The sequence below is a fragment of the Rhinolophus ferrumequinum genome, chromosome 9, assembly GCF_004115265.2.
Source record: "Rhinolophus ferrumequinum isolate MPI-CBG mRhiFer1 chromosome 9, mRhiFer1_v1.p, whole genome shotgun sequence".
In the NCBI taxonomy this organism is placed as follows: domain Eukaryota; kingdom Metazoa; phylum Chordata; class Mammalia; order Chiroptera; family Rhinolophidae; genus Rhinolophus; species Rhinolophus ferrumequinum.
The window spans coordinates 37,293,707-37,320,572 of NC_046292.1; the positions used below are offsets into that span (position 1 = coordinate 37,293,707).

General features: G+C 34.0%; 1 protein-coding gene across 3 annotated transcripts in view; it reads left to right on the forward strand.

The window, feature by feature from the left end:
• Positions 1-26,866, forward strand: part of ZFYVE9 (zinc finger FYVE-type containing 9) — a 133,090-nt gene that overhangs the window by 71,190 nt on the left and 35,034 nt on the right. For all 3 annotated transcript variants that reach the window (XM_033115834.1, XM_033115833.1, XM_033115832.1), the window contains 5 exons: positions 3,982-4,102; positions 7,486-7,608; positions 9,368-9,523; positions 22,318-22,542; positions 24,175-24,257. In XM_033115834.1, the coding sequence (XP_032971725.1) occupies positions 3,982-4,102; positions 7,486-7,608; positions 9,368-9,523; positions 22,318-22,542; positions 24,175-24,257 (708 nt within the window). The remainder of the gene's footprint in view (positions 1-3,981; positions 4,103-7,485; positions 7,609-9,367; positions 9,524-22,317; positions 22,543-24,174; positions 24,258-26,866) is intronic.

The following is a 26,866-nucleotide window of genomic DNA, read 5'->3' on the forward strand; positions in this document are numbered from 1 at the left end:
CTCTCTCTCTCTCTCTCTCTCTTTCTCTCTCTCTCTCTCTTTCTCTCTCTCTCTGTCTCTGTCTCTCTCTCTCTCTCTCTTTCTTTCTCTCTCTCTGTCTCTCTCTCTGCCTCTCTCTGTCTCTCTCTCAATGAACCATTTGAGGATTAGTTGTACTTCATCACTTAATACTTCAGCTTATCTCCCCTAAGAACAAGTCATTTTCTTGCATAAGCACAATGTAATTATCATATGAGAAAAACGTTAACATACACTTTTGTTATCTAATATGTAGTCCATATTCAGATTTCCTCTGTTGTCCCAATAATGTTCTTTACAGCTTTCATTTATACATATGTGCTCATATATAAAAACTTTTTTATTAAATAAAATATATTTTTTTTAAATTAGGATCCCATCAAGGATCACAATTGCATTTAGTTGTAATGTTCTTTGAGATTTTCTTTAATTTATAAAAGTTATCCCACTTTTTAAAAATTGTCTTTCGTATTACTGTAAGTAGACCAAGGCAGTTCAAACCAGCGTCCTTCAAGGGTCAGCTGTATTTTAAGGCCACATTTGGGAATTCATGTATGTGGAGGGCTGACTTAAGTTATATGCGATTTTTGACTGGGTGAGTTGTGGGCACCCCTAACTTCTGTGTTGTTCAAGGGTCAACTGTATTAATATCTTTGGAAGCATCTAGGCCATGTTTTGCATAAAGTCCCTAATTTGTATTTGTATGATTTTTTTTCTCATGATTGATTTCATATTAAACAATTTTGGCAAGAATAATAATACCACATAAGTGATGGTCACTTCTTAGTGGAATACATCAAGAAGTATCAATTTGATAATTGGTTAAATTGATGTCTCCTGTGTTTCTCCACTGCTAAAGTAGCTTTTCCTCTATGCAATTAATAAGTAATGTGAGGGGTGATACTTTCAGACTATGAGTGTCCTATTCTCCAGCAATCTTTCTGCCAATGATTCTATTGTCCTTTAACAGTTTTTGCCTGACTCAATGATAACTATGATGTTTATCCAGTGATGACTTTTTCCTATTAAATTTCTTTAAAAAAAAATTTCTTTTCATCTCTTAAATTGTATGATAGGTTCTTAAAACATAATTTTGTTTGTTTGTTTCTAATAGCTTTTTGGTGAGTCTTTAGAGTTTTCTCTATACAGAATCATGTCATCTGCAAATAGTGATAGTTTTACTTCTTCCTTTCCAGTTTGGATGCCTTCTATGTCTTTTTCTTGCCTAATTGCTCTGGCTAACATAAATGTTTTGGAATGAATGAGGAAGCTCTAGTGAGTGAATGCTACAGGGAAACAAGGTTCAGCTCAGTTTAAGAGAAACTAAGCCAAGTTAGTTATTTTATTTCTGTGCTCTCACATTGTTCAAAACTCTATTTTAATATTTATCTGGTAAAATTAAGGAAAGCAAATTCTTTAAGGCCATACTGGAATATATTTTTCTCATTTTTATGGCCTAGTAGAATACCTGGCAGTTAACAAGTTCTCAGTAAATGAAATAAATTCCTTTTCACAGATGGTATTTAAGTAAAGGCCAGATGAACACTTCTTATAATATTGAAAGGTGGATTTATGCATCATTAAAAAGCAACTTGGAATAGATTATTTTCTATACTAGGCCTTCAAATATCTTAACCATGGTTTACCAACAAAATTTTCTAATTTCCTTTCATATGATTGTATACTAAGAACATTGCAAAATTTTAGCAAAGCCCACTAAATTATAGATAGTATAGACAAAAGCATGGCGAGATATGGTTTTTTAAAAAATATTTTTAATCTTTATCCAAATATAAAATACATACAGTTCAGGGTGATATGTAAGAATGGCGGGGAGTAGGGTGAAAAAGGTGAAGGCATTAAAAAATACAAATTGGTAGCTAATACAGTATGGGGAATATAATCAGCAATGTTGTAAAGATCATGTAAGGTACCAGATGGACACTGAACTTTTCAGGGGGATCATAGACTGTGTAGATGCCTGACCAATGCTCTATAGACCTGAAGCTGAAGTAAAATAATATTGAATGTCAACTGTAATTAAATATATAGGTATATATAGTCACAGGATGTGGAGTACAACATAGGGAAGATAGTCAATGGTATTTTAACATCTATATAAGATGTCAGAGGGGTAGTAGCTTGGTTGATTATCACTTATGAGGGGTTTAAATGTCTAACTATTACATTGCTTTGTACACCTGAAACTAATAAAAAAATAAATTAAAAAAATACATACAGCAAAGTGTTTTAGGAGAGTTAATCTTTAGGAAACAACTTGATGAACATATATAGATACGTATGTAGACATAAACACCCCATGTAACCATCACTCAGGTAAAGAGATGGAATACTTCCATCACTCTAGAGGGTTCCCTCATAACCTTTTACTGTCAATACCCCGTTTTATTAAATTTCTGTTATATCTTTTCCCCAAGGTAAGCATTATTCTGACGTGTATCACCATGGATTAGTTTTACCTGTTCTTGAATTTCATATAAATGGAAACATAATAATATATAATGTTTTGTGTCTAGCTTCTTAAACTAATGTTTGTAAGATTCATCCATATTGTATGTATCAACAGTTAATTTTTTATTGTTGAGTAGTATGCCATCACACGGATATACCACAATTTATCTATTTTCCTGTTAATGGACATTTGGATTATTTCCAGTCTTCGGCTATTACTAATTGAATAAAGCTGCTATAAACATTCTTATGTATTTTAAAACACCGTTTTTAAATGTCCTTTTAAAAACTTTTTTAAAGCTGTTTTTTTTAAAGAATGATTTTCACATTTTATTTATTTATTATAAATTTTATTGGGGAATATTGGGGAACAGTGTGTTTCTCCAGAGCCCATCAGCTCCAACTCGTTGTCCTTCAGTCTAGTTGTGGAGGGCACAGCTCAGCTCCAAGTCCAGTCACCGTTTTTAATCTTTAGTTGCAGGGGGCGCATCCCACCATCCCATGCAGGAATTGAACCGGCAACTTTGTTGTTGAGAGCTTGTGTTCTAACCAGCTGAGCCATCAGGCAGCCCCTCGGGAAGCTCAGCTGCAGCTTGTTGTCTTCAATCTAGTTGTGGAGGGCGCAGCTCACTGGCCCATGTGGGAATCGAACCAGCCACCCAGTTGTTCAGAGCTTGCGCTCTAACCAACAGAGCCATGTGGCCGCCCCTTCTTTTTCTTTCTTGAGTGATGGAGAATATGGAGAGGAAAGCATCATTTTAATAGATCTTTAAGTATAGTTTATCAAGTTGTTAATGAAGTGGATTTAATCCCACCCAAAACGTGTTTTGCAATCTTATACTTTTAAGTGTGATCATATTAATGTAAAGAAAAGTGAACTTGAAGTTTTAATTCATTGCATAGTAATGAAAACAATGACCTATTTTAATCTCTATTTTATCAAAGTTAATTTTTTTCTCTTTTTTTATTGTGGTAAAATATACATAACATAAAATTTATCATCTTAACCATTTTTAAGTGCACAATCCAGTGGCATTGAGTACATTTGTGTTGTACAACCATCACCACTGTCCTCAAAGTTAATTTGAAAAAGCAGTATAAATGAGACTTAAATATACCCAAATTCGTTAAAAGTTCAGATGTTACAACATAATATTGAAGTTTTGTTGCCATTGCAGTTTTTAAAAATATTTTTCTTTTATGGCAAAGGAAACCTGGGTAAAGAAAGCTTTACCTCTTTAAGGCTACAAGTCCTCTTCTCTCATTACTATGATTTGATGATGCCAAAAGGAGAAACTGTATAATTGGAAACATTTTCATAGTATATAAGCCTGGTCCTTTGGGAAACCACAGGTTAATGAGTAGCTTGTGTTATCTTTCAAAAGTATGAATTCTAAATTTTCACTTAAATTCCCATTTATATTCTTGACTATATTCTGCCAAAGTCTTGAACTCTCTATAATGCTCACTTTACTGATTTGCTTTTCCTAGACGGATATTTCTCTATTCTCTGGGAGTATAACTCAGGTTGGAAGTCCTGTTGGCAGTGCAATGAACCTAATTCCTGAAGATGGCCTTCCTCCCATTCTCATCTCCACCGGTGTAAAAGGAGGTTTGTGGACTTACATGTTTAAACAGAGATAGTTGTATATGCCAAATACTGCCTTCTAATTGGGGAAGGAGATAGAATTTGAGTGACAACGACCCTTCTCTTCTCCAACAAAAAATGCAACTACTCAGTGCCATGAAAATAATTGTTGCTGTTATTGATTGTTTTAGAGTAGGTATTTGTGCTTTTGTATTACAATGTTATTTCATTCATTAGAAGGATATATTTTTAATTGTAATATAAATGTAGTTTATTGGTAGGTTTTCTTTATATTTTAAAGCACACAATACTCTGAAGAGTTTCTTGTGGTTTTAGGATTGGCCCACTTGATACAGTCAGTACATTAATTTAAGTTTTTGTTTTGAGTGTAATATACATTAAAAAAAAGTATGTATAATAAGGGTAAGGCATTGAACTAAAATAGCAGTTTTACTGTTAAAAAATAGTTTTAGTGAGTCTTGGTAAGAAGTAAAATTATTACCCAATTAAAAGAATGCTTATCTTTATGTGAAAGTTGATATATCCAGATAAGGATCCAATCAGTGCATTTTCAAGAGATGATTTATTAATAATCTCTCCTCACTTTTTTCCTAGTCTCTTACCTGGTCTTCCTGCCTTCAGTCTTTTTCTCCTATATTTTGTCTTCCACATTGTTGCCAGTTATCTTTTTAAGCATAGATGTTATCATATATTGCTCTTGCTTAGAAATATTCAATGGATTCCCAAAGCCTTCAATATAAATTACTTACATTAGCATACAATGTTCCTCATAAACTTTACCTCAACTTATCTTTCTAACTTTATTTCCAGCCAATGCCCCACTTTACATGCTTCTACAGTTTTTTACTTTTTTTTATATTCATTTTTCATACTTTCATGCTTTTTCTTCTGCTGTGGAAGAGTTGGAAGAGAAGGGAGTTCAGAGCTGGACAAGCCTGAGTTTTAATTCCATACCATGTTATTCTAGTTTTGTGATCCAATGGGCATTTTATCCTCTCTGAATCTTTTTTCCTAGTCTTTGAAAAAAAATTAGGTAACTATACCTACTTAAGAGTCATGAATATTAAATCAGATTTTACACCTGAAAGTACATAGCAAGGAAAGTGTCTGGTAGAAAGTAGGCATGTAGTTAATTTTTCCCTTTCTTCCTTTCCTGTGTCTAGAATACCCTTCTATACTATAGACTCCTTGAAGAATTCCTCAACCTTTCAAAATACAGATTAATGGAAAACTGTTCTCTGAATCCTTGCGTAAGCTACTACCTCCATAGTAGTGTTTTGCATCCTCATCTCTTTTCTAATAGAAATTCTTGTAGACTGTTACTACATTAACACTTTTCTTCTTGTAAGTTAGCTATGTTATACGTCTGATTCTTTCACTTAGACCATGAATTCCTTCAGTCTTAGTTCATGTTTGCATCTTCTGCTGCTAGCGTAGTGCTGGGCTTATAGGGCTGGGCTTTCAGCAGTGTTGACTGAATGTATCATACTATCAAATCCAGCTGTGTTCCAGATAGTTAAAAAATGAACTTTCACATAAAGTTAAGCATTCTGATGCCTTTGTTCCTTTACCAGGACCCCAGAAAAATATTCTTTTTTTTAGTAAAATTACTACTTAGGTTTCAAATTTTGGTTATTTTAATAAATCTTAGCTCAATAAGAAATTAAATTGGCCAGCTCTGTTAAAATAAATAAGAATGCAGGGTTCCATTTTCATTAAAAGTCACATCCATTGAATTTAATTGTCAAAACCTCTCCTACCAAGAAACAACAACTAGTTATCTATATTTACTATCTCGTCACCACAATTTTGCAATTTGTACTCCAGTGGAATACTTCAGAAAAAAATTTTTTAAGTCACTTTGTATTTCTCTCTTTAATAAATATTTCCATTGATAGGGTAGACATTTTCCATACATCCAAATAACAGGTTTTTGGTTTCTCTTGGTCAATGGGAAATGGTGTTACTTTGTTTTACCTGGCTGTCCCTTAATGATGCATTTTATATAAGACCAATGAACAAAACGCAACTTCCAGGTTTTCAATTCCTTTCCCATATCTTTATGTTCTACAGTGGTTATTACCCATGATTTTGACATCAAGCTGAGAGGACTACCATCTTCAAAATGGGATGGCTAAATATTACATAGTACTGTACTTGTAGGCATTAAATGGGAAGGGTGCTATTCAGAGCCTCAAGTATTAATTTGTCCATGTCCAGAATCTAATGTGTGATTTGCGGGTGATTTTGGTGATAGTATGTACTGAACTCTTGACTTTTACATAGAGGCATTCTTTCATGAAACCAGTCACTTAAGATACTTTAGTTTATTTTCTGTGTGCATTTTTTAAAGTTTAATTTTTTAATGATAAAAAAGTTCAAACTATACAAAAGGTTATAGAGTAAAAAGTAGGATTCCCCTCTAACCCAACCCCTACACAGTCTTTTCAGAAGTAACTAGTATATTATCACTTTCTTATGGATTATGTTAAATGTTGGTCTTAGAACACGTAATATGTAAAATTCTTGTTATGATTGTTGGAAAATTTTTTTGGTATTTTATTTATTAATTTTTAATTTTTATTAAATTTATTGGAGTGACATTGGTTAGTAAAATTATATAGATTTTAAGTGTACAGTTCTATATTACATCATTTGTCTTTTGAATTGTTTACCACCCAGAGTCAGTTCTCCTTCGATCACCATATATTTGACCTTCTTTTCCCTCTTCTACCACCCTTCCTCCCTCCTTACCCTCTGGTAACCACTAAACTGTTGTGTTTGTCTATGAGTTTTTCTTTCTTTGTTTGTTGCTTTCAGTTTTGTATCCCACATATGACTGAAGTCATATGATTCTCGACTTTTGCTGTCTGACTTATTTCACTGAGCATGATAATATCAATATCCATCCATGTTTGCACAAATGGCAGTATTTCTTTTCTTATGGCCGAGTAATATCCCATTGTGTATATGTACCACATTTTCTTTATTGAACCATCAATCGAAGGACATTTTGGTTGTTTCTATGTCTTGGCCACCATGAATAATGCTACAGTGAACACAGGGGTACCTATGAGTATATCTTTAGGGATGGAAAATTTTTATTTTTTAATAAAAGGGCTGTCTTTAGATAGTGGCACAAACCATTTTTTGGAGAAATCTATACATAGGATAACCATGTTGTCACCTAAACTGAACTGGGTCGCTTGAGAGTGAAAGGTGGCACTATTAATATGATACTGGGATAACAGGTAACGTGTATGTTCACCCTAGCTATAAATCAAATGCTTGTCTGTTTCCTGTGAATAATCAGCCCTTCCTCTATCAAATTTCTTTCTAGATTTGTCCCTTTAGCCAATCTCTTACACTGTTTTCTCCCCTTACAGACTATGCTGTGGAAGAGAAACCATCACAGATTTCAGTAATGCAGCAGTTGGAGGATGGTGGTCCTGACCCACTTGTATTTGTTTTAAATGCAAATTTGTTGTCAATGGTTAAAATTGTAAACTGTAAGTTAGAAATTTATTTTTTAAAATAAAAATGAGATACTATACTGACTCACAGATAATAAATAAAGCTTTCAAATTCATTGCACAGGAGTATTTTTATAGAGCTACATGTTACTGAAAACTGGGTACTGAAGAAGTTGGTTTGTGTAAAATAATATATCCCAGAGGAAAGCCATGGGATTAACTGAAACTCTTTCTTTTAGTCATAGGGGTGATTTAGGTGAATTCCCTATGGAAGAAAGCCAAACAAAACTTGAACCAATCTGAGTTAAGTTCTTTTTGAGATGGATATGTTATGTCACAACTCACCACTGGAATAACTGGTGGTGGATAAATTACCCAGTAGAATTAAACGATTTACATGCTAGATTTAAATCTCAGAAAACTTAAGTCATGTTGCAAAACCTTAATTGGAAGAAGTGTTAACTAACACACAGTAAAACTTCAGTACCTCTTAAGATTCAGAAGAAACTTCTCAGTTCTTGGTGCTAGCTTCTTGGACATCAGAATGAGAGCGAACACATTTATCCTGGGTGAATATTAATTAATAGGCATAGTTTTGGAGAGTGGAAGGGAGCACTGGGTAACAGTCCTCTAGTTCCCACTATGTGCTTGTTTTAAGTTGACCTTAGAAACCAGAAACACCTTTTTCCTTAGAGGTTCTACACTGATAAAATGCAGGTTTCTGGTTTACTTGCTACTCATACCCTTTGGACAGTTATTAGTGCTTGCCACCTTTCCTTCTAGGACCAGATTTTAAAATAATTTGCTCAAAATTTCAATTTATAATATCTAGTTTATAAGTTATACTTAGAAAATGGCTAACATAGATTTCCTGAAATGTACACCAACTTAATAAAATTGGTTTGGGTACCTGTTTAGGTATATAAAGCAACAATTCCCAAAGTGAAAGAAAGGGATCTTAGTTTTGATTTACATTGTGGTATCCAAAATTTTATTTGAATCCTTTTTCAATTCCTTTGGGGATCCCATTGCATCGGAGTACAAATGATGAAAGTGTCAAAGATTGAACATTATTATTAACTACATACAGTTTATGCTATTGGGACTCTACATAGCCATAAAGTGAAGAAGTGGAAGTAAGTAGTTCAGAGAAGCTATCCTTTTCACTACTTTTTACAGCATGAAGTCAAGTAAAGTCATGTTGATTATCTAGAATTTTCTCCCAGAAAGGACTATAATTGAAATAGCTAGAATCTCAGTTATAGATTAAATTTAATAAGTATACCTAAAATTTATTTTCTTTAGGCCACAACCTGAACCCAAAGCTATAATATTGGCTTTTATTATTGTTGTTGTTTCTACTCTCACATAGTAATTATTTCTCTTGTTAAAGTGAATCTTTTGTTACACAGGTGGGAAAATATATTTTTTAATCATTATTATCAAGGATACGTAGTTTGGTTTTATTTATTTTATCTTTAATGGAGTGTTGTTTCTTTCAATAATTATACCTTTTAATAATAGGAGTGAAAAGTTTTCAGTGTATTTCTTTCACTATTACTTCTTTTCCCTTCCAATTGTTTTTCTAAGTTTTTGGCTAGAGCCAGAGGCATTGGTATATTTTATTTTCTATGATAGTCTTTAGCTCAATGCAGTGACAATTCACAGTTGAATTATAGAGACTCAGTATGATCTGTTTTACTCTTTGCTATATTACAACATAAATTCCTGTACATTTTTTAAGGGTAAGAATTGAGAGGAAGGTCTTTACTTTATATTTTTATTCCATCTATAGATGTGAACAGGAAGTGCTGGTGTTTTACAACCAAGGGAATGCATGCTGTGGGTCAGTCCGAGATAGTCATTCTTCTACAGTGTCTACCGGATGAAAAGTGCTTGCCGAAGGATATCTTTAATCATTTTGTGCAGCTTTATCGGGATGCTCTGGCAGGTGGGAATGCTTTATGATTTAATCTGCACTCTTTATAGATGATAAAAAGTTTTGTTCACAGATGCAAAATAATAGTCTTAAATTTGGAAGTTTGGCATTGGTGTTGATATTGGTGGCAAATTAGAATTTGCCTTGGTTTGAGGAAATTATAAATTTTAATACTTTACCTGGTACTAATTTTTATACTTTATAAAGGCTGGAATCAAAGGTTGTAAGAGAATCCATTGAGCTTGATGTAAGAATATTTTCCTTTGAGTAGCTTAGGGATCCACTGGCTATTGATACGCAGTAGAAGGAAGCATAATCATAACTTTCTAGTTGTTTCTTCAGTTAACAATACTTATATAATCATACTGTAAATACTCTATATTGAATTTTCAAGTTTTAAGAACCACTAGCATGAATAACTATTGTTTCAAAATAAATTGTAAATATTATTTACTGTAGCAATGTAAAAGTAAATGCATAGCTATTAAAAGTTGGAGAAGACTAAGGATGCCAATATAAAGACATACTATTAAAAGTTGAGAGAGAAAGAAATTGCAAGGTTATATGGCAGTCCTGGTTTTAATTTTTGAGGAGCCTCCATACTGTTTTCCATAGTGGCTGTACCAGTTCACATTCTCACCATCAGTGTACAAGGATTCCCTTTTCTCCACATTTTCACCAATACTCATTATTTTAAAACTGATTTTTAAAAAAGCTATTGTAGGAATCCAGCAAAAAATTAAGAAATTATCAGGGTTTAATTTAAGTAATGGTGTAGGAATAAAGAGTGTTGAAGAGCTATAAAAGGGAACGATGCTTTAGTTCAATAGGATTTGATAACTAATTAGATGTGAGGGGTGAGAGGGAATGAGTCAAAGTTGTCTTCAGATTTCTGTCGTGGGCATCTGAGTGGCTGCTGTTTTTATTCATTGGGATAATGAATAGAAGAAGAGCAGATTTGGCAGATGAGGTCTTTGCTCAGTGTGTTGAATTTGAATAATGACAACAGATAATAATATGTAAGTAGAATATGAATATATGGATATTGACCTCAGGAGATAGATCTGGACTAAAACACAGATTTGGGAGACCCAGCATTTATGTGGTAGTTGAAACTGTGGTTGTGAATGGGATAGGCCAGTGTGACAAGACTAGAGCTGTGAAATACCAACAAGGAAAGGTGTGAATCATTATGTGAGTCATTAAAATATGTTTAGCATAAATGGTTACTCATTTTTTAAAAAGTATCGTTATATATCAGTAGAGTCCATTTTAACTATTACATTAAAATGCAAAAATTCTACAACAAAAAAGTTACTTGAAACTGAGAGTAAGATAAATGGTGATCGTCTCAGGTCAGACTATAATACATCTAAGCCATCTAAAATATTATCTATAATATAGGATGAGGGCATATACATATATATCTAAGTAAATAGCATTTCAAAAGCATTAACTAGTGACTGTAAGAGTCTCTCCTTGAATAGGAATCATTTCACAGCTCATAAAATATGCGGACTAGAATGTATTTTTGATCATCTAGTAAACTATTTTTTAGATGAGGAAAATGAAACCCAGAAATGAAACCCAAATCAATCAGTGGCTTGTCTAACTCACAGACCTAATTGGTGGCAGAATTAGGACTAAAGCTCCCAGACCAATATTCTTTACTTTATGTCAGTAGCCTCTGTGTATATATCTCTGTAAATACTAATAGTCCAACAGTTTTTTAAAAAACAGATATACATAATATCTGTGATATGCAGGTTTTATTAAGAATCTTGTTTTTAGATAATCAGGGTAGCAACTTGATATATTATTTCACTATGATATTTTTATAACTGGAAACGTATTTTAAGTGTTCTAAAATGATCCCAATTCATTATTTTCTTTCTGTGTAGCATATTGTGTAGAATTGGCAAATTGTATCTTAATACTCTTTAAGTATTAATACTCTTTAAAATTGTAATCTCAATACTCTTGAGAGTGAAAGCCTTGAATACTCTATCACTTGTTTAATGGTTCCTCTGCCATAAATCACTCAAAAAAGCCTTAGAAGCCCTTAAATGAACTTTCTTTAAAATTTCCTATGAAATTTTAATCTAAACTACATGTATTTAATAATAATAATATATATGTGTATGTATGTTTCTTAGCATATATATATATATAGTCATTATATAGTCATACATAGTTGCTTATGCTTTCCACAGTAAGGGGGAAAATTATGTTTTATGAGTAATGATATTCTGAGAGTTTCAGGATGCCTTCTGATTATTATAGTGCCATGGGAGATTTTAGATTATATTTTGTTTCTCTCCATCTCCTATCCCTTCTTCTATGGTTTGTACTTGCTTTTTTTAAACATTCAGAACATAGATTTGAATGAAATGGGAATTGCATCTACCACATTATTCTTTCTGGAATTAATCTCTGGTTGTTTCCCTCTCTTACTCAAAAATCTTTATTGGCTCTATATTGTCTGTAGAATAAACTGTGTACTCCAACATTCAGTACTCTACATTATCTGAGCCTGTATTTTTATTCTCATTTCCCACTAGTAGTCTGCCCATACTTTCACTGTACAATGATTTCCTGCTTCATTACTCCACCCCGCACTATGCCAGTTCCCACCGTCCCAACTATCTGAATCCTTCAGTTCTCTGAAGTCTTACTCAAAGATCACTTTCTCCATGAATTCTTCCTTGATGATTCTCCTATATAGAAGTAATCCCTTCTTCTAAATTCATTTAATAATCTTAAAAAAATTATTTGGTGTATACAAAGGTTTATAAATACATATTTTAATATTTTTGCAATTTATAAAGCATGATAACAAAATAACCACCCATAAACAAAATACCAAACTTGGGAAATAAAATCTGAATCTCTTTCTCTTTGCTTTCCTGATTACATTTTTCTTCCAAACCTCCCATGTCCAACCCCTAGGTAAACACTCTCCTTAGTCTTGTGTTATACTTTTCTTGCTTTCCTTTATAATTATATTGCAAACGCTCACATCTGTAAGGATTATAACATTATTTTACATGTTTTTAAATTATACAATTAGTATCACACTATTTTATGTGGTTTGCTTTTTTCACTCCATCATGTTTTTGATATTTATTCATAGCTCTAGTGGTTCTTGTTTATTCATTTTCAGGCTACTGTTTTATACTTATTACATAAATTTACCAGAATGTATTAATTCTTCTGATGAACAGTTTGCTGTTCTTACCAGTTTATTGTTATTCAGACACGCTCTTTAAAATTTTTGTAGATGTACAGTTAGGAGTAGAATTACTGGTTTACAGGGTATGGATATCTTCAACTTTATTAGATGATGTTAAAAGTTTTTCCCATAGTGATTTACCAGTTTATATCTTCTTGTCCCCATCCCCAGTGTATAAGAGTTGCCAACATTTGATATTATCAGAGTTTTAAATTTCGCCAGTCTGGTGGGTATAAAATGGTATCTCATTTTGATTTATGTTTTACTGATTATTAATGAGGCTGAGCATATATTCATATATTTATTGGCCATACTATTTGTCTTCTGTGACATATATGTCCCTGTTTATGTCTCTCACCAATGTTTATTATATTAGTATTCTCTTGGGAATTTCTTTAATTTTTTTTTTTACATACATACTTGTCTATGACTTTTTTTTTTTTTTAACAGTTCTTATTCAGTATGTATCAGTTTTCTATTGCTGTGTTTCTAAGCAACATACTCAGTGTCTTGAAACAACACAAATTTATTATCTCACAATTTCCCTGGGCACAGCTTTGCTGAATCTTCTGCTCAGGGGACTTCAAGGTGTCAGCCATGCTGGGGTTCTCATTTGGAGCTTAGGGTCCTCTCTATGGTTGTTGACAAAATTCACTTTCTTGCAGATCCCCATTTTCTTGATAGCTGTTGGCTCCTAGACACTGCATTCCATTCCTTGCCTCATGTATCCATAGACAGTTTACAACATGGTTGTTTGCTTTCTTCCATTATCAGCAGGAGTGTGTCTCTTTGCTTTGAATCTCTTGACCTCTAGACCTAGATTTAAAAGTCTTTTGTCAGGCCCACACTGATAACCTCCCTATTGATTAACTCAAAGTCGGTTGATCAGTAACCTAATCATGGGAGTGACAGCCCATCATATTCACAGGTGCTCCCCACTCAAGGGGAGGGAATTAAACAAGACATACATCCCTGGAGGCGGAATTCTGCCTACCACACAGAATTTCTAAGAATAGTTTATGACACAGACCTAAGCATACTTTATCTATTCACTTAATACTTTCCTAGTCTAAGAAAAATTGTTTTCATTTATATTCAATTATCTATTCAATATCAGTATCAATATTCAATTCAGTCAAAATTATTAATTACATTTGTCATCATATTTTCTCCATAGCTGTTGTATCCTGTGTTTCCCTCTGGACTTGCTTTTCTTGCTGAAATACTTCTTTTTATTAGTTGTCTTAGTGAAGGTCTGTGATTGGTAAACACCGTTAGTCTTTGTATGTCTGAAATTTTTTCTTTGTTATCACTCTTGAATAATAAAATTCTGGGTTAACAGATTCCCTCCCTCCCTTCCTTTCATTCCTTCCTTTTACTTCCCCTTAGCAAGTACTTTGAAGATATTACTCCATTGTCCTCTGACGTGTCCTGTAGCCTAGTTTTTTGTTTTTCTTTTTTAATAGGTAGTTGTTTGGCGGCTTTTAGGATTTGGTCTTTATCTTTGATTTTCTGCAAGCACACTATTAAAGTTCTCTGTGTGAGATTTTTTTAGTCAGTTTTTTGAGTTATAATTTATATACTTTAAAGCTCACCTTTTAAGACATATTGTTCAATGAGTCTAGACCAACATATAGTCATGTAAACACCACCAAAACCAAGATATAAAATATTTCCAGCATCTCTAAACCTTACCTCATGCCCCTTTGTGTTTTAACCCCTTACCCTCTGCCCTAGCAATTATTGATCTGATTTGTGTCACTAGTTTTACATTTTCCAAAAGGTCATATAAATGAAATCACATATTTGTGTTTGGCTTATTTCATTTAGCATAATGCTTTTGAGATTAATTTATCCACATGGTTGGATGGATGGAGGTACCATATTTTGTTTATTCATTCACCTGCAATGTATGAAGAGTTCTGCTTGTTTGGATCCTTGCCAGCACTTGGTACTGCTTTGCTTTTTTTTCTTTTCTAATGAGTGTATAGTGTACCTCATTGTGGTTTTAATTTGCATTTCCCTAATGACTATTGAGATTGAGCATCTTTTCATATGCTTATTTACCATCTGTAGATCTTCTTTTGCCCGTTTAAGAATTGGCTTGTTTTCTTACTGAGTTTTTAGTACTTTGTAAATTTTGGGTATGGGTCCTTTATCATATAGTGCATTTTTCAGATACTATATTCCAATCCATGACTTGTCTTTTCATTTTTAAACTGTCTTTCCAAGAGTAGAAGTTTTAAATTTTGATGAAGTCCAATTTGTCAGTTTTTCTTTTCTAGTTTACACTTTTCCTAAGAAATCTTTGCCTTAATTCAAAGTCCCCCAAATTTTCCCCAAAGTCCCCTGTATTTATTTCTAGAAGTTTTATAGTTGTAAACTCTTACATATAGATTTATGATCCTTTTTTTAAAAAAAAAAAAAAGATTTTATTGGGGAATGGGAACAGGACTTTATTGGGGAACAGTGTGTACTTCTAGGACTTTTTTTTTTCCCCTCCAAGTCAAGATGTTGTCCTTTCAATCTTAGTTGTGGAGGGTGCCATTCAGCTTCAAGTTGTTGTCTTTTCAGTCTTAGTTGTGGAGGGCGCAGCTCAGCTCCAGGTCCAGTTGCCATTACTAGTTGCAGGGGGCGCAGCCCACCATCCCTTGCGGGAGTCGAACTGGCAACCTAGTGGTTGAGAGGACACACTCCAACCAACTGAGCCATCCTGGAGGCAGCTTAGCTCAAGGTGCCGTGTTCAATCTTAGTTGCAGGGGGCGTGGCCCACCATCCCTTGTGGGAGTCAAGGAATTGTTTTCTTACTGAGCAGCCTTGTGGTTGAGAGCCCACTGGCCCATGTGGGAATCCAACTGGCAGCCTTCAGAGTTAGGAGCACGGAGCTCTAACTGCCTGAGCCACCAGGCCGGCCCTATGATCCATTTTTGAGTTAATTTTTTTATTGAGGTATAGTTGACATACGGGGTCAGACAATTGTTCACGAACTCATCCTAGAAAAAGTGCTACATACGTCATTGCTGAATATCACTACTGTCACCTTTGAAGTACTCCCCTTGGGAAAATACGTACTGACACCAGCGCCTAGTCCATCCTTCAAAGCATTTTTAGAACTCTTATTCTGGAATGGCCATCAGAGCTGTTGTCATATTACCCTCGATGTCCTGAATGTCATCAAAATATGTTTCTTTCAATATTTCCTTTCTCTTTGGGTAAAGAAAGAAGTCATTGGTCCCAGATCAGGTGAGTAGTGAGGGTGTTCCAATACAGTTATTTGTTTACTGGCTAAAAACTCCTTCATAGACAGTGCTGTGTGAGCTGGTGCATTGTCGTGATGCAAGAGCCGTGAATTGTTGGCGAAAAGTTCAAGTCGTCTAACTTTTTCATGCAGCCTTTTCAGCACTTCCAAATAGTAAGCCTGGTTAACTGTTTGTCCAGTTGGTACAAATTCATAATGAATAATCCCTCTGATATCAAAAAAGGTTAGCAACATCATTGCAACAAGTTTGCAAACTTAATTGTCAGAACTCACACAATATTATATAAGTTTCAGGTGAACAGCATAGTGATTTGGCTTTCACCTACATTGTGAAATGGTCACCACAATAGGTTTAGTTACCATCTTTCACCTTACAAAGTTAATACAATATTATTGACTATATTCCCCGTGCTGTATGTTACATCTTGACTTATTTTATAACTGGAAGTTTGTACTTCATTTTGTGTTAATTTTTGTACAGGGAGTGAGGTAAAACTCAAGAGTCACCCCCACACCGTTTTTTTTTTTGTTTTTTTGCTTATGGATATCCAATTGTTCCAGCATCATTTGTTAAAAAGATTATCATTTCGCCATTAAATTACCTTGGCACTGTTTTTGAATATTAGTTTTCTCTCTATATATGGGTCTATTTCTGGACATTGTTCTGTTCCATTGGTTTGTATGTGTTCATGTATGTGGATTTCTTTTCATTTTCACTGCTGAGTACTCAAAGTATACTTTTGATCTGAAAACACATTTCTTTCTTTAATTTGGGAAATTCTTAGTTATCATCTCTGAATATTACTTCTATTTAGTTCCCAACATTGTCATCTTTTGTAACTCCTTTTTGATATTGGAGCCTCTGAAATCAGTCTTCAATATCTCTTTAACTTTTTTTTTTTGTATAATTTGTCTCTCTGCCTTTCTGTGCTTCATCCTAGGGCTTAGTCTTCAATGAATTCTTCCAATTTGTATTTCTCTCTTCAAGAAAACTATTAATTTAAGAGAAATATTAAGGTGTATTGCTTAATATTGACATGGGCATAATAAAGTCAGCACATTGATTTTCAACTTTACAGTTAGCAAAAATTCGGAACAAAGAAAGAAGATACACAGTATATAAATACTATCAACCTTGCAAGTTAAATCACTTTTATATTTAAAAACTGCTTTTTGTTCCCTTTCAATCATTTGCAATTCCGTTTTGAGACACGTGTGTCCTCTGTCAGCTATTCCTTAGGGTATCCTAATTCTAATCCTTGTGAATTGAGAGCAGAGTACATTTGTGTATCATAAGTAGCATAGTGATGAGTATGATGTCACAATTGAAGCTGCCTTAAACCTTCCATTGGCTTTCCACTGTGACTAGAATGAACTCCAAACCCCTTCCTTTAAACTTCAAGGTCCTGTATCATCTCCACCCTAAAGATCTCTTTGACCATACCTCCTACTACTCCTTACATGGATCATCTTTGTTACCTTTGAACCCATCAATCTCATTTCCAACTCATGGCTTTTGCACTTACTGTTCCCAGACCTGGAACACAGCTACTCTTTCAGATCTTTCTTGGCTGGTTTCTTCTTTTTATTCAAGTCTTTTCTCAAATGTTTCTTCCTCAGAGGATTTTCCGTGGCCCTCTTGGCTAAAGAAGCGTCCATCAAACACATTACCTTTCTTGGTTTATTTTGTACCAAACACTTATCACTAACTTTACTAGCTGAAATTATTTATCTACCTCCATTAGAATATAAGCAACGTGAGGGCAAGATTTTTATCTGTCTGGCTCAACTCTGTGTACCAGCTCTTAGAACAAACAGTCTGACATGTCAAAAAGGCTTAATAAAAAAAAAAAACTGGATTAAAGGAATTAATAAATTGCTGTGATGTCACTAAGAACATTTTTTTTTTTTTTTTTGTCATTTGTCATTTGGTGGAAAAGCACCTGGAGGAAAGGAGTTCTGAGAGAACACTTCTGCTAATAAAAGTGCTGTGCTTATTATTCTTGACTTCTTCTTCCCATTGGGACTTGGAGACAAGGGGAAGTACTATTTAGGTTAGCCTAAGAATGTTTCTGAGGCCCAGTGTTTTTGGTCTCTAAGAAGGAAAGACTATCAGTCACCTTAGTAGGTCATTTGGGAAATTTCTATAAAACATCTTTTTTCTTTTTAGTATCTTTTTTGTCACCTACTCTCATTCTAAAGTTTTCCTTATTTTTTATCTTTAAGTTGTGAACCCAGATAAACTTTTGGTTAATTTAAATTTCTTTCTCATATAGATTTATCAAACGACAATATATACTTCAGGGCACTGCATTACTGAATTGTATGTTATTACTAAATTTCATTCATCTTTTTTGAATTTTATTTTTATTAATAATTTTGTAATGTTACTAATAAAGTTAAAGGATCCAAATACAATGGAGTTTGAGCTTTCATTTTTTTAATGTGGAAGTTCATCTTAGTCTAAGGATATACATGCATATTAACTTAGGAAAACATGTCTTTAGAATATTTTTAAGCCACCATCTCTTGTCCATTTTCTACCCCCATAAGTATTTAGAAGAAAAATTATAGGTGAACTAAAGGAAGGAGGAAAATAGAGATTTTTTTTAAAAGTAGCCTTTCAAAGAATATACACAAACATTTAATAAGGTGTTTATAAAAACATGATAGGTATCCTGTAAATGTTTGTGGAATGATTGGCAGTTGAATTTTGTGCGTATTATCAAATATCTTTTTTTTTTTTCAAATATCTAATGTGTATCTCTTTTTTGGATCAGTATCTAGTAGTATATATCATATGGTAAATGCTTCATCATTTCATGTCTTAGTAATTGTTTCATATTTTAGTAGTTTGCCATTATTTCTAATGAGCACAAAATTACAATTATAATTGCTTATTATCTTTGATATTTCTGAAGCAAGTCCCTTTTTTACCTGTAAAATAAGAAAAAGTTTCCTAACTAATGTGTTTCCAGGGAAAGAGGAACTTATTGGTGTTTTCACCATCATCAATAATTTTCTTGTATTGTTTTACCAGTTAAAGTATATTATCTTATGGTACCGGTTTTTATTTTATTTTTCTAGTGAATTGCGAACCTTTTTGATAAATTTATTTTGTATCTTTTTGTGAGCAAAGGAGCCATGGTATTGATGCTTTGTAAAGTACTTTTTCAACTGATGAGAAAGTAATGCAATTATTTATGAAGAGGTGATGTAAGACTAATACTTAATATTTATTGAGCATTTACTACATGCTAGGCAGTGTGTTCATTACTTTATGTGCATATTTCATTTCTTCTTAACTGTATGAGATTCATAGTCTTCTTGTTACCATTTTACATATGAGCAAACTGAGAGGCACTGAGGGCATAATTAACTTGCCCGAGATCATGCACATAGCTGGTAAGTGGCTGAACCTAGGTTTTAATTTAGCTGTGTCTTCTCTGAATCCCGTGTTTCAAACCATAAGAAGAAATAAATTGTCTCATGAGCTTTTTGAAATTACATGGTAAATCTCACAGATGCTCTAAACTGAGGAAATGAGCTTCTGTGAAGTATGCATGCTTAACGGCAGTTTATTGTATTACAGAGAACTCCAGCTGTCTAAATTCTTTTGATGGCTTGAGGTTTAGTTATATTAATGTTTAAAAATATTACTACTTATTGAAATAAGAGAAACATTTGCTTGAAAATTGTCCCATTTGAGTTGATCTAAGGATTAATAAATATGCTTTGAAACAAAGGAAACTTGTCACATAGATATTTAAGTTGTATTTCAGTTGAATGTAAAGATGGCTATTTGCAAGCTCTTTGAAAAATAAAGTTTAAATTCCAAATTTAAGATGGAAAATTGCAAATTATTATACATATTTTACAGAAATTGTGATATATCAAAAGATCAGGCTATTGGAAAATCTACTTTCTGGAGCTTATTTTGCCACTGATTTACCCAGTGTCTTTTGAGAGTCACTTCACCTCTATCCCTTAAGCTTCAGTTTCTTCATCTGTAATATAAACCCCCCAAATTCAGGGAAGTCATACCAACTCTGTTAACTTAGTGGCACTGGTCTGATGATTACCTGATTAATGCCATGTAAAATTGCTTTGTAAACAATTGGTATAAAGCATTTGACATTTTTGCCAGGTCATTTAAGCTCAGAAGCAAGAGTTGGTGTCTAGTTTAATTATATGGATTCTTTAGTGGTCTTGAGGTATATAGAATTAGTTCAGTGGACTCATTGTATTGAACATTCCCATAGAGAAGTGCCTGTATAAATTAGTATATAACAGACTTTATGAGTTCAAGAGCCCCAGATTAAGTCTTCAAATAAAAGTTTTCCTTTGTCAGAGTCTTATGCCTGGTATTTTATTTTTGCTGATATCTTCACCTGTGGAATATTACTTGTTTGTAGGTGAGGTGGTAAATGACAGTCTAAACTAAATCACTCATTGGGATTAATAGAGGTCTACTTTAAAAAAAAATTCTTTTAAGAGAGTAAATGCTCAAAGGGTAAAAAAGTGTTTTATAATGGAAGGAGACATAGTAAAGAATCTGAGTGTGATTGGGATGGGGGGTGGATTGTTAGGTGGTAGAAGCAGAAAGGTGATCAATATCTGTGGGAAAATAACCAGTAATAGATTCCAGTCTCTAATAGGGAAATCCCAAAGGAGTAATGAATGAATGCCTTGACTACCAAGCCAACATATGTTTCACCTCTGAGCTGTATTCACTAGGGCATTATTATGAAACATAAACATTATGCCGTCATTAGCGCTTTAGAGGAATGCTATTGTGTTCCCTTTGTGGAGGGAAAAAAAATCTTCCCTCTCTCTCCCATTCCTCTTCCTCCTCTTTCCCCTGCCCCCAGGTAGAAAGATGAAAATTTATATAAACCTTACTCTTAAATCTTTGATAAAGCAAAAATAGTATAATACTATAATGTTTGGCTGAGTATTACATGTGTTTGCATTATAACAATAATACAATTTTTTTAGAATACATTATGTGCCAGGTGCTGTTAGGATTTTACATATATTTTTGTTTGTTCTTCACAACAGATCTAAATTTCCCCCATTTCATTCACAGAAGTTAAATAACTTGCCCAAAAACCACACAATAGGGAGTGATCAAACTAGTATTCAACCCCATATCTCTGTAACTCCAAAGTCTGTGGTATTTTTCCAAAATACCACGCTGCTTTCTTAATGTGGAGATTTTCATTTTGTTTTGTTTTTGTGTATCTGGCCCAGCAAGGCAGATTTGGTTAATCTTGGGGCAAGGATACTTACTCCTAAATATATTCGTCATACGATGATGTCGAGGTGAGTGTGGCTGTCACACAAAGCTTTTCTGAGTTTTGTTGGGAGGTGTTCCCTTCCTTTGTGGACCCACTTCACTCAAGGATTCTATGACCCATCACTGAACTGTTCTAACACACTCGTTTTCAAGGAAAGTAAAGCATTAACTTCTGTGATGGGGATTTTTATACTTTATCCTACTTCTTTCAGAGGTATCAAAAGAAGCTTACACATGTCTCGTGAACATATCTGCTGTTACATTACTGAACAGCTCTTGTTCAGAAGAACAGAAGTTCTTTTGTAATTCTAAACTGAGGAGAATATCTTGTTAATGAAGGGCTGATTTGTTACTGTTTCATTCCAAAAATATTTAAATTAAAAAGCGCTTAGTAAAGAGCATTTACGGTCAAAAGAAAAAAAAAACTTTCCTAATATGAATTTAAGTAAGCCCTAAATTGTTTACATTTCATATTTGTCTGCACTAAAATTACAAAGAATAAATCCTATCTGTGGTACTTCCTTCTCTATAAATTGTCTTCCCTTAATGTCTCATATATAACTGTACATGATTGTCTTCATTATGTTCATGAATTGACTTTATTCACCCAATGAGACTGTAAGCTCCCTGCTAGCGGGTACCTAATTTTAACATTTTTTTCATGACCTTTGAGGCAATAATTCTTACCCTAATTCATACAGTAAAGTTGCACCATGTAACTAAGGAAAGCATCAATATTTTTGGCTTTTAACTAGGCAGTTTTCTGCAGTGTGATAATACTCATATAAGTTATATCATGCTCAACCAGAAGCCCTGATAAAATTGGGGGAAAATTTTCATTTAATAAATGCCATTTATTTGAAAAATAACTTTCTAGATTTGGGTATTTTTCATGGTAAAAGGTTGGGAATTAGTGTTTGGTGGTGTCTGTCCCAGTGTTGAATAATAATGATTACTAAAAATATGATTAATTTAGTTATAGAAAGTAATTAATGAATTTTTTTGTTTTGTTTTAGGGAATGTTGTGGGCAACTTGGGACATTCCTTCTTCAGTCAAAGTTTCCTTGGCAGTAAAGAACATGGTGGGTTCTTATATGTAGCATCTACTTACCAGTCACTGCAAGACCTTGTACTCCCAACCCCACCTTACTTGTTTGGGATTCTCATCCAGAAATGGGAAACTCCTTGGGCTAAAGTGTTTCCCATCCGACTAATGCTGAGACTTGGAGCTGAATATCGACGTAAGTAGTAGAGTACTTTCTTCTAAGACACATGACCAAAACATCATGACTAAATAAAGTCCTGAAGTATTCAGAGACCCCCCCTGGTGATACAATTCAGCAGAAGTAATATTTTGAAATAGCTAAACTAAACTGGCCCATTGTTTCTACTTATTTTGTCTGTGACAGGAAGGACTGAAAATATCAAATGAGAAAGTTGGTGGTGATTTATTTCCTTGTAAACTTATTGGTTTTATAGTTCATTGATGAATGCATGATCATCTTGAGAAAAAATGAATTTTAACTTAAGTAACTTTATTCTTTTATAGTATCTATATATGGTGAGCATATTTTTTGTCACTTGGTTAGAAAATAGTTACAGCAAGTTATATTTTAATGTAACGTAACAGATACTGGAAGCTAGTGCTATAGAAATCACTCTCACTTAGTAACGTAAGCAACAGAAGAACTTTTCTGCCCATAGTTGTAGCAGTGCAGCTAAGTTGTGATTTTTTTTTTTTAAGACATCAAGGGCTAAATGCAAGCTTTATTTTAAACTTCATATCTTTAATTAAAAGTGTCCTGGTCTAGGAATCAGACCACTTGAGTAAGGTTCTTAACTCTGCCACTTATTAGCTCTGTAACTTTGGGCAAGTCACTCAAGTTGTCTGATTGCCAGTTTCTTTTGCTATTGGAGATAATAATAGCCTTTTATATTATATAGGATTTTTAAAAGGATCAAATGAGATGATGAAAAATTATTTTATAAAACATATATGTTAGAAAATTATTTTATAAACCATAAAACCATATGTGTTCTCAACAAGTCAGCTTCGTTCTTTTACTTATTTATTCATTAATTTAACAATAATTTAATAAAGGTCTACTATGTGTCATGAATTCTGGGAATTCAGAAATGGCTAAGACATGGTTATAGGCCCTTGAAAATCCTTGTAAGGAAGACATACAGAAATCACAAAGTAGTATATCATATTAAAGCATATACTCAAAGTTAACAAAGTTCTTTGGGAGCTACAAGATAGGCTCTAACTTCACCAAGAATGAAGGAATTGGATGAGAAGTATTCCTTGGACTAAGAGCCTCTAGACTGAACTGTGAAGGAAACATATGAATCAGCTAAGTGAAGTAAGGAAAGGAAAGGATTGTATGCAGGGGAACCATTGTGTCTAACTTGCCTGTCTTGAACAGGCAGTTAGTTCAAACCATAAAGTTCAAGGAGTGAGCCAGCTAATAGGATCACCTGGTATTCGGCTTTCCTAAGGAGGGTTTTGGTTGGGAGATGTGTAAGAGTGAATTCTTTTAGATTTCTTGATCACAGAGGAATCAGGAGATATTTATTTCCTGGATCGTATTAATCCAATTTGAAGAAGAGTACTTCCTAAGACCTTTTGGTCATTTTTGAAACAGCTGCATCAAAAGGTTTATTCTGGTCATCAGAAGTCTTCCGCGTGGTTTGTAGAAGGCTCAGGATTTGTCTGTGATGCTACCATGCTAAATACTTTTTGAGCCCTAAATTTCATATGCTCTAATGTGCCATTACAATTTTATGTTGAAAACTGTATTAGCCATGATGCCTCTTTTGCCAAAATTTTAAGCTGCCAAACTGAGTCTGATTATTTCTCATTCCCGTAGTTTATCCGTGCCCACTGTTCAGTGTCAGATTTCGGAAACCATTGTTTGGAGAGACAGGACATACCATCATGAATCTTCTGGCAGTAAGTTGGGAACTTTTACTTTGCTTTTCCTCACTGGGGTTTGTATGGGAGAAGGATTTATTATTTTGTTGATAGCAATGCCTTTGCTGCTTCAGGCAGGTGAAGATTTATGCCAGTGGAAAAGAACAACATATATATTTCTTGTGAAGTATGTAGAGCTTTAGAGTGGAATAGTGTAGGATTCTAGCCCCTGATTATACAGTTATAGCTAAGTGACCTTGCAGGATTATCATGAGGACTAGAGGTAAATATAATTAAAGTACATGCATTCTGTCTTGTTTTTATTTTAAGCCTGGCATCCGAGGGGGGTCCCCTATTTCTATATACAAGCATACCTCATTTTATCGCGCTTTGCCAATACTGTGTTTTCCTCAACATTGTGGCAAGACCCTCCACCAGCAAAAAGATTGACTTGCTGAAGGCTCAAATGATGGCTAGCATTTTTTAACAATAAAGTCTTCTTTAAATTAAGGTACATTGTTTTTCTTTTAAACACAATGCTATTGCACATTTAATAGACTATAGTATAGTCTAAATATAACTTTCACATGCATTGGGAAGCCAAAAAATTCACATGACTTGCTTTATTGTGATATTTGCTGTATTGTGGTGGTCTGGAACCAAACCCACAATATCTCCAGGTATACTTGTAGCTTATTGTTCAGCCAAAGATTGGTCAGAAGTTGTGTTCAAATACTTCAAGCCAGTAGAGCTTCCATTCTTTGAGTATGGATCTGTGTATAAACTGGGATTCAAACTTCATCATTTTCCTTTCATGAGACTCATGTCTCCTCTGCACTTGCATAGGCTCTGACTTTGTTGACCAACAACATTGGTTGGCTTGGGCCACTAAGGTCTCTGCTGCATGTGTCCACAGACTAAGCTCAATCTTGCATATTTGGGAAATTTATGAAGAGCCCTATGACTGTCTCACCTCCCAGAACTCCTTGTTAAATCTCTGGGTTGTTTGCCTGCCCATTACTTGCCCCAACAGAAACAGGCTAGCTATTAATCTCAGGCTAACAGAGCGGCTGGCCCTCCCTTTCCTCTAACAACACTCCAGATCAAAGATTCTTGAAATACCTTGCCATGGTTAAAACACCTAATAGGGCTAGGGGTAGCCACCTACAAGAAAGTGACAAGCTGAACTCTGCTGTTCTTAGTTGAAGTTCAGTAGTTTTCATGAATAAGCACTTCTTAGTGCGTTGTATGCCTGAGGTCTAACTCCAGAGCACTAAAATGATTGTTTTTTTAAAAAACCATTTAGCCAGCTTTTTAGTTGCTTTTTGGAGACTGGATTTATTCCTCACTGTCATGCAGTTGTAGTTATAGTTCCAGTTACCTTTTAAAGCTATTTAAACAATAATAAAACTCTTGTAGGTTTACCCACGTAGTTGCCATTTCCAGTGTTCTTCATTCCTTTGTGAAACCAGTATTTCCATCAGGTGTCATTTTCCTTCTGTTTGAAAGATTTCCTGTAACATTTCTTGTAATTTGGCTCTGCTGGTGATGAAGTCTTTCATTTCAACATTTGTATTTCTAACATCTTTATTTCACCTTCGTATTTGAAAGAAAGTTTTGCTGAATGTAGAATTCTAAGTTAACAGTTTTATTCTTTGACTGTTTTAAAGATGTAACTTTACTGTCTTCTGGTTTGCATTGTTTCAGTTGAGATACCTGTTTTTCCCCTTGTTTTTGTTCCACTCTACAAGTTTTTTCCTTATCTGGTTGCTTTAAAATTTTTCTTTCTATACTGGTTTTGAGCGATTTGATTATGTATCTTGGGATAGTTTTTTTCATGTTTCTTTTGCTTGGGGTTTGTTGAGCTTTTTAGATCTGTGGGTTTATAGTTTCATCAAATACTTTGCTATCCCCCCCCCTCCTTCAGGCACTCTGATGTTACAGACATAATAGGCTGCTTGAAATTGTATCATAGCTCACTAATGGTCTTCTTCTTTTTTCCTTTGTTTTCTCTCTTTCATTTTGGACAGTTTTTACTGCTGTGTCTTCAAGTTCACTAATCTTTTATTTTGCAATGTTTAAGCTGCCATTAATTCCATCTTTTTTCTTTCTTTCTTTTTTTTTGTAATCTTAGACATCTTAATTTTCATCTCTAGAAGTTTGACTTGGGTCTTTTTCTATATCTTCTATACCTGTACTTTTTGAACATCTGGAATATAATCATATTATTAGAATGTCATTGGTAATTCTAACCTCTATCTGAGTTCTGGCTCAGTTTCTGTGGATTGATTCTTTCCGCCCCCTTATTTTGAGTTGTATTTTCCTGCTTGTTTGCATGCTTAGTACTTTTTTTATTGGATGTCAGATATTGTAATTTTACCTTGTTGGGTGCTGGATATTTTTGTGTTCCTATAAATATGCTTGAGTTCTGTTACAAGTAATACAGTTAATTTACCTACAAACAGTTTGATCTGTTAAGTCTTGCTTTTAAGATTTGTAAAGTGGAACTGAAGCTGTGTTTAGTATAGGACTAATTATTCCCCACTACTAAGGCAAGACCCTTCTGAGCACCTGCAGTGACTTTTGGTACTATTGGGAATTGGGCCAAACTTCACAGATTAAGCGCACATTTCTTCACAAAGCTGCTG